This window comes from Gymnoscopelus microlampas, assembly GCF_963454915.1.
Source record: "Gymnoscopelus microlampas genome assembly, chromosome: 21".
NCBI lineage: Eukaryota > Metazoa > Chordata > Actinopteri > Myctophiformes > Myctophidae > Gymnoscopelus > Gymnoscopelus microlampas.
This window is the reverse complement of record NC_139958.1, coordinates 45,625,539-45,643,720: the sequence shown is the minus strand read 5'-3', so window position 1 is coordinate 45,643,720 and position 18,182 is coordinate 45,625,539. Positions and strand designations below refer to the sequence as shown.

The 18,182-nt window shown below is 41.8% G+C and overlaps 1 protein-coding gene across 1 annotated transcript in view; it reads left to right on the top strand.

Moving 5' to 3' along the window:
• The window catches only part of arsb (arylsulfatase B), a 29,937-nt gene extending 13,414 nt beyond the window's left edge, over positions 1-16,523 (top strand). Inside the window, exons 6-11 of the mRNA XM_084046846.1 lie at positions 144-244; positions 1,137-1,243; positions 6,979-7,225; positions 12,081-12,151; positions 13,633-13,794; positions 14,757-16,523. Coding sequence (XP_083902972.1) covers positions 144-244; positions 1,137-1,243; positions 6,979-7,225; positions 12,081-12,151; positions 13,633-13,794; positions 14,757-15,070 — 1,002 coding nt within the window. The 3' untranslated portion in view covers positions 15,071-16,523. The remainder of the gene's footprint in view (positions 1-143; positions 245-1,136; positions 1,244-6,978; positions 7,226-12,080; positions 12,152-13,632; positions 13,795-14,756) is intronic.
• The last annotated feature ends 1,659 nt before the right edge of the window (positions 16,524-18,182 follow it).

Genomic DNA, 18,182 nt, shown 5'->3' with positions numbered 1-18,182 from the left:
TCTTAGTCTACGAAATGAACACTGGCTTGCAGGACCTCCATTGCAATGTGAGTGACTTTATTTTATACTGTGAAATCAATGAGTTTTGATGTTTTGTTTTGTGTGTGTGTGTGTGTGTGTGTGTGTGTGTGTGTTTCCTTTAGCCGTTGTTCATGTACGTCGCACTGCAGGCGGTTCATGCTCCACTACAGGTTCCAGCACGCTACGTGGCTCCTTACAGCTTCATAAAGGACCCACACCGCCGGTAGGACTGTCACTGCTATCATCAACCCATCCAATCCGGGCGGGAACGCATCTTTGTCATTTTAGATTTGAGCTATAACCATTATTTTATACCTTGGCTATTTTTTCCCCTCTTTTTTTCTCCCCCTCTTTTTCTTTGCTCTTCCTCATGGAACTACTTGTGGATTATACCAGTGTCAGTCTACTTTATGTGGATTATGCGGTCGACACGCACTGACATTTTGCAACTTAATCCCACGTATAACGCACTGACTTTTTTGTCTTTTATTGTGCTTTTCTTTTTCTCTAAGCACGTCCATAAGTATATCATGCACAGTATACATAGCTGCTATGCTCACGGACCTTTTCATATCTTATCTCAGGTAGCCTACTAGTGTAAATATGTCATTTTTATTTTTTTATTTTTTATCCTTTCCCACTTGCCCCCCCCCTCTTCTTCCTCCCCCTCTTCTTTCAATGGAAATAAGAAATAACGTTACGATGGGAACAATGTAGGAAAACGTATTTCACCCACTTTTTTACACCTGTGATATGACAATAAACCTGATTCTGTTTCTGAAATAGCAGATATACAAGCTCATACAAGCTTGTAGATTAGCTGCTTTTGTGCAAATCTTTGAATACATATATATATATATTTTTAAACAACATTTTTAACTAAAATCTTTGCTTCTGGAGGACCCCTGGAACAAAATATTTTACAAATGTTCGCTTTAAAAAAATATATATATTCAAAGATTTGCGCACATGTTCACGATTTTTCAAAAATAGCAGATCTACAAGTTCACGCGCTATGAGCTTGTATATCTGCTATTTTTGAATAGCCAAAGACATCTAAAATGACATAAGTTGTACGTTATGTTAATATACAGTCCATTTATGTTTTATCTTAGGCAGTATGCCGGCATGGTGAGTGCTATGGACGAGGCTGTAGGAAACATCACCCGCACCTTGATGGAGACAGGACTCTGGAACAACACTATACTGGTCTTCTCTACAGGTACACTTTTAGCTTCCTTATTTTGGGCAGACGAAATCTTTCAAAAACCTTCCAAGATTTTTTTAAAATAGCAAAGATAGCAGAGCCTGAGGTTAACACATTGTGTGCCAGAGGTTTATTGAAATAGGGTACATCTAGTGGCAGCATATCTTCATCCACTTACGTTGATATGTTTCGTGCTGTAGAAACCCCGACGCGGAAGTGCATGTAAACAAAGCGTGCGTGTGAGACGGCGGAGGGTCCCGACTAACGCCTGGAACAATAATATTTCTAACGCGATCCTCCATTGCAGAGTGATCACCGATCGAAAACGTCTCACTTCCACCACGTTAAAAAGAAATGGAGATATTAAGCTTTTAGTCAAGGAGTTAACATTGGAGCAGCCGACCGGAAGCATTTTTGACATGGATCCACATCCGGCCTCTCCTTCTTAGTAGACTGAAAGAACGAGCCCAATCGATGGTCTTGAAGGGCGGAGCCAAACCCAGGCGCTGGATTCCAGCGCCTGGGTTTGGAGCACTCTGATTGGTTAGGAGATAACAAGGTCCTAAGACCAGCGTTCCTGCAAGGTTCTCCCAGGCTTTTTTTCTTTTGAAACAAAAAAAAAAGGCATGGGTTTCCGAGGCTACCTTCTTAGAGACTCCTTGGATGATCCCAAAGTTTCGTTAGAGCGCCCCGCGTGGGAAAAATATATTTAAAAAAAAATGTGCCCAAAACGGTCTGGACCGTTTATGGCACATAACGCACAGCTTCTCAAAAACGGTCCGGACCGTTTATGGCACTCAATGTGTTAAGTGGTTAAGCGTCATTCTGGGCCAGCCCACCTGTTAATTGAATCTCTAATGCAACATATTTGATTCTATCTAAGATTAATATCTAGACCCTAACGCTCATGGGGTCCCCATATATCTTTTTTTTTACCCTCCCATATTAAAATTGGCTTAAGGTAGTACCGGCAGGGGGGTGGACTGAATAAAAGGGACAAGGACTGACGGACACAGAGATCTCCATATACTGTGCATATCAGTCCGATCGGCCGAACTCTAGATGTGAGGGCCACGCAGCGGCCTGAACCTCCAATAATAATAATAATAATAATACATCAGACTTATATAGTGCTTTTCTTAGTACCCAAAGTCGCTTTACAAAACAAACCAAAATAAACAACTTTATTAGGAGCGAAAAAATTACAAGGCTAAAATCATTTAGCTAAGACTAAGAAGCAGAAAGGGAGATTTGGTTTGAGTTAGGTGGGGAAAGCACGTCTGAAAAGGTGGGTTTTGAGGGCGGCTTTGAACACGGCAAGAGTGGGGGCAGCTTTGATGTGAGGTGGGAGTGGGTTCCAAAGGGTGGGGGGCTGCAACTGAAAAAGCCCTGTCGCCCCAGGTGTGTCTTACTATTTTTTTGGGGGGGAAGTCCAGGAGGCTGGCATCACCTGACTTGAGAATTCAAAATTTACTTGAGTAAAAGTACAAAAGTATTGGTATCAAAACGTACTTAAAGTACAAAAAGTAGAAGTACTAAAATGTTTGAAAATAGCAGGTCTGCAAGCTCACAACGTGTTGTGATGCAACGCATTGTGAGCTTGTATGTTTTATAATGTAATAATTTATATCTGGAAAGTAACTAGTTACTAAAGTTTTCAAATAATTGTAGTGGAGTAAAAGTACAATATTTTCCTCAGAGATGTAGTGGAGTAGAAGTAAAAGTATTGAAAATTGTCAATACTCCACTAAAGTAATAAACATACCTCAAAATAGCCGATCTGCACACACACACACACACACACACAACTTGTCCGAATGTGACACATAACTAATGTGCACACTACCTACTGAGATGTAGTGGAGTAGAAGTATGGCATATTGAGATGTAGTGGAGTAGAAGTATGGCATATTGAGATGTAGTGGAGTAGAAGTATGGCATATTGAGATGTAGTGGAGTAGAAGTATGGCATATTGAAACGTTTACATACTCAAGTAAATCAAAAAAGAAATCTCCAAAGTGTACTTAACTTCGGTACTTGAGTAAATGTACTTGGTTCATTTCCACCACTGAATGTGCACACCAACGTGCACGCTGTGTCCTGTAAGGTTTGCACATCTGGAGTGCTTTAGTTAGAGTGTGTGTGTGTGTGTGTGTGTGTGTGTGTGTGTGTGTGTGTGTGTGTGTGTGTGTGTGTGTGTGTGTGTGTGTGTGTGTGTGTGTGTGTGTGTGTGTGTGTGTGTGTGTGTGTGTGTGTGTGGTAGGTAAACACTTTGAACACGGAGGGAATTCAGGTTATATTTAGAAGTGTGGGTTTTAAAGGGCAATTACAGAGCCGGAACAATGCTGGGAAAGTAAAGTGGTTCGTTTTATGCCTGTGGTGTCGTGTGTGTGTGTGTGTGTGTGTGTGTGTGTGTGTGCGCTTGTATTATATATACTTAGGAGGGCCAAACAACCCCACACGTGTAGTGGAATTAGAGAATTAGACATTGAGTGGACCATTGTCCTTATAAAATAGCTTTACAAAATCAACTTTACACTTCTACTCCACTACATCTCAGAGGCAAATATTGTACTTTTACTCCACTACAATTATTTAAAAACGTTAGATACTTTGTAGATTTAGATTATTATTACAAAACACACCCTAACCACTTCAGCCCTATATATTCTTCGGATATTTGAAAATAGCAGATCTACAAGCTCACAATGCATTGCAACACATTGTGAGCTTGTAGATCTGCTTTACACATTTGAAAACTTGTGAAATGGGACATTCTGCATGATGAGTACTTTCTACTTTTGGTACTTTAAGTACACATTTTGTTGACTTTTGACTTGTTGACTTTTACTGTGTAACATACAGTAGCATTTCTCCATTGCAGTATTGATGCATTTACTTAAAGGGACATTTCACCCCAAAACAACTTTGTTTCAATGGATTAGTCACCCCATGGAGACTTGAATTCATGGATATGTTTTAGTTTTTGTCTCATTCCTAAGACAATAATTTGATGACCAGCGGACCGGTAGGCAGCGGTTCCGGTAGGAGACACAACGAGTCGTTGTGTCTCCTACCGGAACCGCTGCCGGTCATCAAACTATTGTCTTAGGAATGAGACAAAAAACAAAAAATATATCCAGGAATTCAAGTCTCCATGGGGTGACTAATCCATTGAAACAAAGTTTTTTTTTGGGTGAAGTGTCCCTTTAAGTAAAAGATTTGAGTACTGTTTTTCCACCACTGGTGTGCGGTAGGTGGTCTGGGCGGCTGCAGGCCTCGGCCATGTGTTAGACAGGCTGCCACTGTGCTGACTCTGTGGGAAGCCGTTTAACTCATTAAGACCGGGAACGCGTCCGTGTGTCATTGTTAGATTCCTTTGTGCCGCGCTACGAGCTTGTAGATCTGGCATTTATTTGAAAAATCGTGAAAATGTGTGCAAATCTTTGAATATATATATTTTTTTAAATCGAACATTTTTAATTCAAATCTTTGCTTCTGGGGGATTCTACAAATGTCTTCTACATCCTTTAAAAAAAATGTTTCTATTTATCAGTGGTTCTCAATCCTTTTCATGTCAAGGACCACCCAAAATTATATGTACTTGGCCCGCGGACCCCCATCCCAAAACATTTCGTTCCAGGGACCCCCAGAAGCACAGATTTGAGTTACAAATGTTCGCTTTAAAAAACATGCATATTCAAAGATTTGCACACATTTTCACGACTTTTCAAAAATAGCAGATCTGCAAGCTCATTTTTGAATAGCCAAAGCAATCTAAAAATGACACACGGATGCGTTCCCAGTCTCAATGGGTTAAGAGCCACCTGTAAAGAAATCCTCTGTACCTCGCAGAGGTTATGTCATCTCTGGCTGCTGATGAGGGGTTTTAGGCATGGCTTTGACACGAGGAAACTCTTAGAGGTTCATTAATGAACCCTTGTTTTGTTTTTTTACGGTGTAGAATGTAGATTGTGGTCCCAGGGTATTTTTAGTAATAAAAAAAAGGATAAAATTAGGAAATATGTCAGTATTTATTTTTGTAAACTTATGTTATTTCTCATAATGTCTGACTTGATTATGAAGCCTCAAAAGCAAACATAGTTTTTATTTGTATTCATATGTTCCGATTTTCAATGCCAAACACAATTCAATCATTAATCACTTATTCGTATGACAATTGCTCGTCAACAAATTTTGTGACAGAGATGGAAAAAAACTAATACAAATCATGTCAAATGGGGGTCCATGGCCTGCTGCCTATCAAACTGGGGGTCCTGGAAAGGAAAAAGGTTTGAATCTCTCACATGAGAGATTACAATATTCGGTGGCCGCCGATGGTCGAGTGGTTAACTCATTGACTGCCAGAGTCAAACATCATCTACGGCTGCTCCTTGCCAGCGATTCAGAGCATTTTCACTCTGATGCAGCCTGACAGCGACTCCCGGGTTCGATTCCCGAGCCCGACGGAGCCTCGGTGCGCGTCACTCGCCGACTCTCTTCTCATTTCCTGTCAGACTACACCGTTGTTTAATATCGGCAATATCGGTATCAAACCGATATCAAAGAAATATATCAGTTTTAGCCAATATTTTATTTCATAATATTTGTTTTGAATGTGACGCTGAAAAAGCCTTTTGTGATGATGAAGGCTGCAGATATAATCAGTTTTTTTCTGCATAATCTTCCAAAAGGGTCAACAAGTTGGAAACATTTTAAATAAGATTACTTCTTTTAAGGTTTCTTTGTTGGGATGGGCCAAAATGTATTTAGCATGCATCCCTAGATCTGGAATAAAGAGGCATTGTTTGTTTTATATTCAGTGTCTTCATGTCTTTTTGAGAAGGGACCAAATGTGAACTTGTTTTTATACAGATAATATCAATATCTATATGTTTACCGATATATCGTGCATCCATAACAGATACTGCTTTTAACCCATTAAGACCTGAGGCGATTCTTAACACATTGAGTGCCAATCGCGTATATCTACCCAAACCCATTCAAAGCCGCCACGTGCCAGTCGCGTAGATCTAAGCCAACTGGTCTTTTTTTCTTCTTTTTATTTTTAAAGTTCACATTGCATTGTAGGCCTCGTTCGATACGACACATTTCATTGTAGCACCACCGGAAACGGAATTATCCGGGATCCGGTTTTGCCGTAGGTTTGTAGGTTTTCTCGTCGCTGATCGCTGTTTAACAAACCGTTGTAACTACAAGATGGCAGCTCGGTTTTTGAAGGGGTTTTCACTGGGCGACGCAGACCGATCGTGGTTTTGAAGGGGTTTTCACTGGGCGACGCAGACCGATCGTGGTTTTGAAGGGGTTTTCACTGGGCGACGCAGACCGATCGTGGCTGTGTTTACAAACACTTTAATTCTCGATCTTAAGGGATTTAACGAGGTCTGTGGCGACGTGAAAAAAAACAACAATAAAACGCTGGCACTGGTGCGTACATTATGAGATTAAACGCTGGCATGGAATGTGTTCAAAATGTTTTCTAAATCCTAACAGTTTTTTGAAAAAAATCTGGAAAATATTTTTTCAAGATTTTTCAAAAATAGCAGATCTACAAGCTCATAGCGCGGCACTCGGTGCCGCGCTATGAGCTTGTAGATCTGCGATTTTTGAATAGCCAAAGAAATGTAAAGTGACACAGATGCGTTCCAGGTCTTAATGGGTTAATTGACAGATAATGTTTTGGATTGACAGATGTTTTGATTGACAGATCACCGCTCTTGATTGACAGATAACGGCGGCCAGACGCTGACCGGAGGCAGCAACTGGCCGCTGCGAGGCAGGAAGTGGTCGCTGTGGGAGGGCGGGGTCAGGGGCGTGGCCTTCGTGGCCAGCCCGCTGCTGAAGCGACCCGGGCCACGCGTCAGCCGCGAGCTCATCCACATCTCCGATTGGCTGCCCACGCTGGTGGGCGTGGCCGGGGGAAGCACCGAGGGCACGAAGCCGCTGGACGGCTTCGACGTGTGGAACACCGTCAGGTGAGGAGAGACGACTGCGAGCTTATTCATACAGGGTTCCCACGGTCATGAAATTCCTGGAAATATTTTGAAATTAGAAAAACTGTTTTCCAGGCCCTGGAAAAGGTTTGGAATTAATCAAATGTTTTGGAAAATGTTCAAAACTGTTAGTTTTCAGGGTTCAAATTCTAAAATGGCAAAAGTAGCAGATCTACAAGCTCGAAACGCGTCGCTTCGCGCCGCGTTTCGAGCTTGTAGATCTGCTACATTTGATGCTTTTGTGTGACACTGTACTGTAGGTGAGAGGTTTCTCCCCGACAGCAACGAAATACATTGTTTTTGTCAAACATTACGTGAAAGACAGGTAAAATGCAGTGTTACTTGATACGTTGTTAGCTTGTGGATCTGTTCTTTTTGTCACGTGACACCTTCGCTCGAGTCCGTCTTGGGGCATTGATGGCACACTGGTTTAAGAGTCTCATTATTGCACTGTATGATTTCTATAGTCCTGGAAATGGGGTAAAACACTCTGGAAAGGTTTTGAAAATGCATTGTTAAAAATGTGTGGGAACCCTGTTTATAGTCGCTGTCGGGTGGAAACCTTGTATATTCGGACTCGTTCCGAATAAATAAAAGACGCTTTTTCGCTCCACGGAAGCTTGCATTGACTTTATAAGGTTTTTTTTTTAAAAACGTATTATTTGCATGAAAAAATCGCCCCCGGTGTGTAAGGACACTAATAGTTGAAATATGGAGATACAAGGTTTCTGCCCAACAGCAACGTGATGTAAACACCTCTAAAGATCTTGAACATCTACAGAAACACAGCTCTGTGTGTGTGTGTGTGTGTGTGTGTGTGTGTGTGTGGCCATCGCACTACTAACCTAATAGTCGCTGTAGCATAACTTTCATACAGTGGTGGACAGTGACAATGCACATTTCCTTGAGTACTGTACTTGACTATTTAGCTTTAAGACCGGGAAATAATCTGTGTCATTTTTAGATTTCTTTGGCTATTGAAAAATAGCAGATATACAAGTTCATAGCACGGCACTGAGTGCCGCGCTATGAACTTGTAGATCTGCTATTTTTCTTTTAAATCGTGAAAATGTGTGCAAATCTTTGAATATCTATTTTTTGTGAACATTTTTAACTCTGTTACAACTTCTGGGGGTCCCTGGAACAAAATATTTTGAGATGGGCCAAATGCATATCATGTTTGAGAACCACTGATATTATAGCAACATGTTTGTTTTTTTGTAACCTTTTTTAAAGATTTGCGCTTTAATGTTTGCTTTTAAAAAATATATATATATTCAAAGATTTGCACACATTTTCCATGATTTTTCCCCAAAAAATAGCAGATCTACAAGCTCATAGCTTGCTCACACGCTCATAGCGTGGCAGCTTGTATATCTGCTATTTTTGAATAGCCCAGAGAAATCTAAAAATGACAGAGATGCGTTCCCGGTTTGAATGGGTTAAGTTCTGTACTTAAAGTTGCTCAAAATGAAATTACTTAAATGTGACTTTCCTGGTCTACCCTGGAAGTGCTGACATGTTTACCACTGAGCTAATAGAGCTACTGTAGCCTGCTAGCTCAGGGTAGAGATAGACCTTTGCCCTGAAGGTCAAACCAGAAACAGGATGGTGTCAAAGGTCACATCCAACCTAGACACAGGATCTAAATGTCTCAATAGAAAAGCAGGGAGACCAAATACAACCCCCCCCCCCAACTGTATTAGTTATATTGTATTAAAGGAGACACACCATGAATTTCACTTTTTTTTATTTTTTTGGTATTTTTTGGGCTCCCCAGTGTCTCTTGTACCCCAAAAAATATTTTTTGTTAACATTCAGTCATTCATTCTCATTTCAGAGATTTTCAGAATGGGCGTGTCTAAACAGGCCATCTCAGAATGGCAAGTTTGCTTACCTCACCAAACTTTCTGCCCATGTATTTTGCCAGACAGAATTGCTCAGTACCGCAGTACAGCACCCCCCTGCCCAACAGGACGTTTTGGTATTGCAGCTGAAAGTGCTTTATAAGCCTGAGAGAATTGACTTGGGATGAGTATATCTGAGTGTTGATTTAGGCTCAAACCTTTTGAAAATGGTTTGAGGGACATACACCATATGATATTAAATATCAAATATTTTTTTTAAATTCATGGTGTGTCTCCTTTAACATATTCTACCATACAGATTGGACAAAATAACATTTTATTCACAAGAGAAAACAAAAAACATAAGAGCTTTAAGTGCATTTTTTTTAGTATATGTACTTTACTCAAGTTGTGAGCTTGTAGATCGGCTATTTTCACTATCATTTATATTTGTTGAAGATTTCTGGAAAAAAGCATGTAGTCCAGTACTTTAACAACACAAGCACACATTTGACAGAGCAGCTTTTACTTGTAGTTGAATAACATTTGCCCAGGAGTATCTGTACTTTGACTCAAGTACTGGAGATGAGTACTTTCACCACTGCTTGTCAACTTTTAAAGACAAACAAACAAAAAAAGGTATATAAACAATAATGTAAGCTCATAACGGTGCTACATATAGAGAGATTGTTGTTGTTAATTGGCCAATGAGTCTCCACTGTGGAAGTCATACAGGCTGTCATTGAATCCTGACCTGTCGGGGGGGAAAACCTTGTATGTCCAAAACGGTTACTTTTCAAAAATAGCAGATCTACAAGCTCGTAGCACGGCACTCGGTACGAGCTTGTATATCTGCTATTTTTGAATAGCCAAAGTGTAAAATAATGCTTTTTAGCTCAAATCTAAAAATGACACAGATGCGTTCCAGGTCTTAATGAGTTAAACATGTATAAAATCCACTCACACTTAACCTTTTTCTACTTTCACTCTCAAACTTGTAAAACAAAATAGCCGATCTACAAGTTTGTAGAGCTTGTAGATCGCCACTTTTTGCTACTCTTGTGCGACGAGGGAAAGCATTAATTTACCGCCCCCAAAAAGTTTAATTATGGAGATACAAGGTTTGTGCCTAACGGCAACAATATACCAACCAACATGTAATGACAATGAAGGTGAAATGAAGGCCTGCGAGCAGAAATTCACGGTTTCGCTTGGAACCACAAACCGCTGTTCACAGCCTCAGCCTGACGCCATTGGCTGACACGGGTCACGTGACTTCAGAGAGTGTGTGTCAGAGCAGGCGTGTGGCAGTGACAATGACACAAAGTGCACTTAGTTTTGACTGTGGTTGCACTGGGAGAGTGTTTACTGGGAGAGCGTTTACACACTGCAGCGGTCGGACAGCCAGCCTGGCGCATGAAATTTAACCCATTAAGACCGGGAAACCGCATCTGTGTGTCATTTTAAGATTTCTTTGGGCTATTCAAAACTAGCAGATCTACAAGCTCGATCTGCAATTATTTTTTTAATCGTGAAAAATGTGTGCAAATCTTTTAATATGTTTTAAAACAAAAAAAAATTACTCCGATCTGTGCTTCTTGGGGTCCCTGGACCAACATATTTTGAGATGGGGGTCCACGGCCAAATACATATAATTTTGGGGGTCCTTGACATGAAAAGGTTTGAGAACCACTGATAATAGCAACATACGTTTTAATGTAGAATCCCCAGAAGCAAAGATTTGAGTTGAAAATGTTCGCTTTAAAAAATATATATATATTCAAAGATTTGCACAACTTTTCATGATTTAAAAAAAAATAGCAGATCTACAAGCTCATAGCGCGGCACTCGGTGCCGCGCTATGAGCTTGTAGATCTGCTATTTTTGAATAGCCAAAGTTTAACAAGTGGTTACACAGATGCGTTCCCGGTTTTAATTGGTTAAACGCAACCAGGGCCCAAAACAGAAACAGGAGCCCTGCCGAGAGACAGAGTTATTCTAGTCATTCTAGAGTTATCCTGGGGTTATTTTACAGTTATTCTGGTGTTATCTGAAGTTGTGTGGTCAGCGAGAGTGTTGCATTATGTGGTAGAAAGGCCTGGTGGACAGCGGCCATCTGGTTTAGATTTCCACCTTCCAAACGATGTATTGTTTTGCATGAGTGTGAGACCGGGGACGCATCTCTGTCATTATAAGATTTCTATTAAAAAAAATGCAGATCTACAAGCTCATAGCGCGGCACTCGATGCCGCGCTATGAGCTTGTAGATCTGCTATTTTTGAAAAATCGTGAAAATGTGTGCAAATCTTTGAATACATATTCTACAAACAGTTTTGTTGAAAAAAAACGTATGTTGCTATATTAGTGGTGCTCCAACTTTTCCATGTCAAGGACCCCCAAAATGATATGTATTTGGCCGTGGACCCCCATCCCAAAATATGTTCCAGAGAGTTAAAAATGTTCACTTTAAAACATATATATATTTATGTATCCAAAATGTTGCACACATTTTCCCTGATTTTTCTAAAATAGCAGATTCAAGCTCATAGTGCGGCACTCGGTGCCACGCTATGAGCTTGTATATCTGCTGTTTTTGAATAGTTAAAGTATAAAATAATGGCTATAGCTAAAATCTAAAATGACAGATGATTTCCCGGCCTTAATGAGTTAAACCGGTAGGTCGTCCTCTCCGGGTAGGGAATGAGGCTTTACCCCAAGTGAAGAAGTTCACGTATCTCGACCCGGGGTGTTCACATATCTCGGGGACACAATTTGAATTTAGGCATTTAGCAGACACTCTTAACCAGAGCAACATACAATACTCAAGGTAATCACATACATGGAATGCAGAGAGACAGTGTAGTGCCTCAAGAAGCTAGAAAAAAAGGCTAGTCTGAAATTCTCCTTTAATCCAGAGCGATTTACAGTACAAGGAAATTCTGCACACACACAAGCTGGAGTCTAGTAACGTGTTCACTTTTGTCTTCCAGCAAAGGTTTTGCGTCGCCCAGAGTGGAGCTGTTACACAACATTGACCCTCTCTACAACGATATCGCCCCATGTAAGTTTGTAACTATTTAGGTTATCTTTTAGCATTCATTCAACGTTTGACCGATGCCCTGGTGCAAGTAACCAAGTAAAGAAATCAGGCAAATATAGTTTGCGTGCGCACACCCTTTCATTCCTTTATTTGGGGTTTCCATTAAAGACATAAATCACGTCAAAATCCAAATATATCAGGATCTTGATCACAAATGTATGTATAAGCTAGACACAAGCAGACTACCAGTTATGGATATACAGTGGGTGACGGCGTCCTTTACATATAACATGACTACCAATAATGGCAGACACAGAACAATATTTGACTAAATGTTTTCCTCTTCTTTTAGCCAGTCTGAATTTGTAGTAGTATTGATACTTTAAGTAAAACAATTATGTACTTTTTCCAACACACACACACACACACACACACACACACACACACACACACACACACACACACACACACACACACACAAATAACTTCCAACTTCCACAGTGCAGCTTGTGGTGGGTGTTAACTTGCTAAAGATGACGGCGCACAGAGCCTCTGCAAACGGTTTGGAGTGTTTTGAGACAACAGTCAAGTGATTGTACTTCCTCTTTCCATCTCTCCCCAGCATTATTTGTTGTTTGTTCAGAACAGTCAGAAAACAGAAGTGCTAAAGTGGTAAATTTGTATATAGCGCCTTTCTACAAAGCACGTTACAAATGTGCATTACACGCACCCATTTTCTCTCTCTCTCTCACACACACACACACACACACTCACACTCACACTCACATTCACACTCACACTCACACACACACACACACACACACACACACCATGTTGAGAAAGGGTCATTCGATTTGAAACATTTAAAAAAAAAATGTGGATATAGCCGATCTACAAGCTTGTAGATCAGCTATTTCCACTATTTTGTAACACATTTTGAGTAGAAAATATGAAATATGGAAACATTTTGGAAAACATTTGCAAATCTTTGAATATATATGTTTTAAAGCGAACATTTTTAACTCCGATCTGTACTTCTGGGGGTCCCTGGAAAAACAAATTCTAAAAATGTTTTCTAAATCCTAACAGTGTGTTGCTATATCAGTGTTGCTCCAACTTTTCCATGCAGTCAAGGACCCCCAAAATGATATATATTTGGCGACAGACGCCATCTCAAAATATTTAGTTCCAGGGACCCCCACAAGCAAAGATTTGAGTTGCAAATGTTAAATGCAAAAAATATATAATTAAAAGATTTGCACAACTTTTCATGATTTTTCAAAAATTGCAGATCTACAAGCTCATAGCGCGGCACTCGGTGCCGCGCTATGAGTTTGTAGATCTGCAATTTTTGAATAGCCAAAGTAGAACATAATGGTTAAAGTGGTTTCCCGGTCTTAATGGGCTTACGATAGTCAACAAAGATGTTTTTCGCCATAGTTTTAGTCGATCCCAAATGAACGCATGGGACGGATCCGCTCTCCTCTCTGCTTTCTCCACAGGTCCCGGCAGGTCCAGCGCGTTGCCGTTGGCCGAGGAGCAGGTCCGTTCTGGTGAAGGTGAACGGGTCCGTCCTGGCGAGGAACGGGTCCGTTCTTGCTTCGACGTGTACGTTCACGCCGCCATCCGATCCTCCAACTGGAAGCTGCTCACCGGCTACCCAGGTCACTGTCCTCTTGTCATCCACAATAACACAATTTAGTCTGAAAGAGAAAAGTTCGTTCAAAGTGCATTCTACGTATCGTTGTCTGTCTCTCTCAGATCTACAAGCCCACAAGCTAGCTGAGGTCGTACATCAGCTATTGTTCGGTGCACGACACGAGCGTGCAACTAAGTATACAATTAGGCACATAACTCTTATCTCTAATCCTAAACCTAACCTGAATCCTTTTCTAATGCACCCTATGCACAGCAGCCATATTGTGAAGACATTCACAGGTGTTGCCAATGATACTAATGAAGGCTCTGTTCCATTCTGGTCAAACAGAGTCAGGGTGCTGATATTGTGCATGTTGGCTCACTGGAAACACTCTGCTACACCAGTGGGTCTACAGTTGGAGTCCAGGGACCCTCATGGGCTTCCAAATGGCCCCTTACGGGTGAGTAACTCTGAGAGTGTACAAATGGAACCAAATGGACCCTTACGGGTCCATTTGGTTCCATTTGTATACACTCAGAGTTATGGGGGTCGTGGAAACCACTGTGCTACACTAAATGAAACGGAGCCTTCATTAGTATCATTGGTAACACCTGTGAAGGAAGTGATAATATGGCTGCTGTGCATAGAGCCTATTCTAAACCTCTGTAATTCTCTGAAAAAAAAAATGTTTTTAACCATAAAAACAACCACTTATCTTGTAAGGACCAGGACAATGGTTCCTCACAATGTCTATTTCAGGGGTCCTTGGGGGGGGGGGGTAGCTCAGCGCTGCACCAAGTGCATGAGCCATGAGGCCATGAGTGCCTCGCAAGTATAGTAATACACACACACACACACACACACACACACACACACACACACACACACACACACACACACACACACACACACACACACACACACACACACACACTCTCTTCACCACCTGCTCATTTTGTCTTCCCGCCCACTGTTGTCCTCTCCCAGGGTGTGACAAATGGTTTCCGCGTCCCGGCCACAACAGCAGCACCCCCACCGTCGTTCCGGGCGTGTCCTCTTCCTCCGGTCCCGGCGGTTCCGTGGCGGACCCCCCGCCCCCGCTGAAGCCCGTCATGCTGTTTGACGTGGACTCTGACCCGGAGGAGAGGGAGGAGGTTTCGGAGCGGTACCCCGCGGTGGTGGAGTACCTGCTCGGTCGCCTCCATCACCACCAGCGCGGCGCGGCGCCCATCACCTTCCCTGACGACGACCCGCGGTGTGACCCCGGACCCTCTGGCGCTGCTTGGGGACCCTGGGCCTAAGACCCGGTTGGTTCTCAACCTGTGGGTCGGACTCGGGACCCACAGGTTTTAAGACCTTTTGAATACCTAAAAAAAAAAAAGAAACTATTACTGCATCAAAAGTTAATCGATAAACTATACTATAAAACATTGGCCAAATTGTCAAATAACATAAGAATGAGGCAAACATTTTGAAAATAGACGATGTACAAGCTCACAACGGGGCGCTGTGAGCTTGTAGATCTGCTATTTTCACAATATTTATCTGTGGAACGGAGTCAAACAAAATGAGGGGGTCCCCAGTTCAAATATGATTATTTTGGGGGGTCACGGCCTGAAAAGGTTGAGAACCACTGGCCTAGACGAGAGCAGTGGCTCTCAAACCTTTTCATGTCAAGGACCCCCACAATGTATATGTATTTGGCTACTAGACCCCCATACCCGTACCTGTTGTGGTGTTAAAATCAATGACCCAACGAAGCTAATTACGCCCCTGAAATGTATTCCGAGATTCGATTTGTTCCGAGATCTTACAGAATGTTATTTTATATTTTTTTTACCTTTCATTTACCATGGGGACGTTCGCTGAGAACAAATTCTCTTTTTCAGGAACGCCCTGCTTCACATGCACATACACACACACACACACACACACACACACACACACACACACACACACACACACACACACACACACACACTGTTTTGTTTCAGTTTCAGTTTCTCAGATGTTTTTAATGGTGTGATGTTTCTTCTTATGCAACTGCCTATTGTAGCACTTTTGAGATTTTTACAAATGTAAGTGCATTATAAATTAAATCAATCCATTATTATTAAAACCTGGGGGCTGACCAGTACAACCACAGTCTTCTACTGTTGGCCACTGAGCAGCTCCACTGGAGCAGTTGGAGGTTCAGTGCCTTGCTCAAGGACACTTCAGCGGTGCTGGGGGAGGGGTGAGGGGTGGCCATTCACTTCCCCACACAGATTTGTCCTGCCGGACCGGGCAATCAAACCGGGAACATTTCGGTTACAAACTCGCTCCTCTATCCGATAGGCCACCGCTGCCCCAATTATTATTTAATTATCAACCAAAATGCTGTTTTTTTCCAGCTAAAAACACAAACATGCAGCGCTCAAGTTGAAAACTATTCAAACTCTCAGGGTTGATAGTGTATTTATTATAAATACAGTATAAATGTTTTTTTCTCTGATAACAATGATTTTTATTCAACCAGTACTGTACCTTTCGTGCATGTCGTGTCACATTCGCGGGCGACGCCTAAAGTGGCCATTGATTGAGTGATTGAAGTTATCATTCCCAAAAATGCACATATTGTACATGGCCATACATTTGTACATATCTGTCAAAAGAATACAAAAGCTGGAGAGCTTATTTCCATCTTATTGTCATTGTGTAAATGTGTGTGTATACTTAAAACAGTATAATTAAAATATTTTTTTTTTCCCTCAGGTTTGCAGATTGTGTAGTTTTTTTCATCAAATTATTGGCTAAGGGCGCACTCCCACCGCACTTATATTTTACCTCTGGGGCAGAATCTGCCAATGCTTTGTCAATGTAAATGCGTGGATTCACGCAAGAGCGGATTTTTCCGCTTGTCGCGCAGACAACGGGTTTAGCCGCTCTACACGACTTGTCCATTTGAAGCATAAAACTGCTGGAGGCAGGATCTGCTTTTCCCCTCTGTCCAATCGGGTGAGTGGAAGGCGGACCGTCTCATTACATTACATTACAGTCATTTAGCAGACGCTTTTATCCAAAGCGACTTACAATAAGTGTATTCAACATGGGTAGGGAACGAAAACTACTAATCACCAGAAGTCTTAAGTGCATTTTCTGCAAAAACAAGCAACCAAGAGTCTCAAGACTCAGGAAGCACCATGGTGCTCAAGGCAGAAGGCGGTGCGGGCTACGGGGAGGGTCCTGAAAGTGAGTGACAGGTGCGTCACTCCCGTTTTTTAGAATCCGCTGGCTGCAAAAAAACTGTGGCACAACCTGCTAAACAAGCTGCAGAACCTGTTAAACGCACAACCTGCGTTTAACGCTAGCCGACCATGTTTTGGTGGGAGCGCGCCCTTAGGATGCGACAAACACCATGAATTAAAGGCTTCCCCATGAAATGTGCAAGTGATAGACAATAAGTCATGTGTAGGTTCTTGCTCAGGGACACTTTGTCGTCACACAGGCTGTGAGGCTGTGAGGTGAACCGTGGAACATCGGTTTCCCAGGAAGCTTCTCTCCCCCCCCCCCCCCCCCCCCCCCCCAGTTTATTTTATCGACCAAATGTGACACTTTGGTTTGATAAAGTAAATGTTTGTTAGTTGTGTGCGCTGCATCACAACACCACATCAACGTCATAAAGCATCACTAGGTTAGTGTAATGTATAGCCAGTGTATGATAGGATGAATGGGACAGTTAGACTAATTACATGGTGCTAATTACATCCCGCTCCTTACAAACGTAGAGCTGTAGGATTCTCAGCTCTCAGGCACATATCGTTTCTGTCGGGTGGAAACCTTGTATATGTCCAAAACCATTGCTATTGTTATTATCTTGTTTAACTTTAACATAAATAAAACAGCCGATCTACAAGCTCGGCTATTTCTCTACTTTTGTGTGACACTCTTGTATAATGTGGGGCATTGATTTATGAGAAAACATTAACAGTTGAAATATTTAGTACAAGGTTTCTGCCCGACAGTCACAATATGACTTTACCATGACTATACCATTTTTCATTCACTTGAATGAGTGTGTCTGGGTAGCTCAGTTGGCACAGCTCTCGTCAATACACCATAAGGTTATGGGTTCGATCCCGGGCAACGCCAACTCCGCATGTGATTAGTGCAGCTTAAGTGTGGCTAATATTGGCACAATCTAATATTGTGAACTGATGATAAATGCTGCACTCCACCTCAGTTTAGCACATAGTAATGGGGATACACTCTCGCACTCTTGCTGATACCGACAATTAGTCTCTCCGTCCGACCTACTTACTACTCAAGTAAAAGTAGCAATACCACAATATAAAAGGCCTGTATTCAAATGTTATATATTTTTTGTTTTTGACACAATTCCTAAGCCAATAATTTGATGACCGGCAGCGGTTC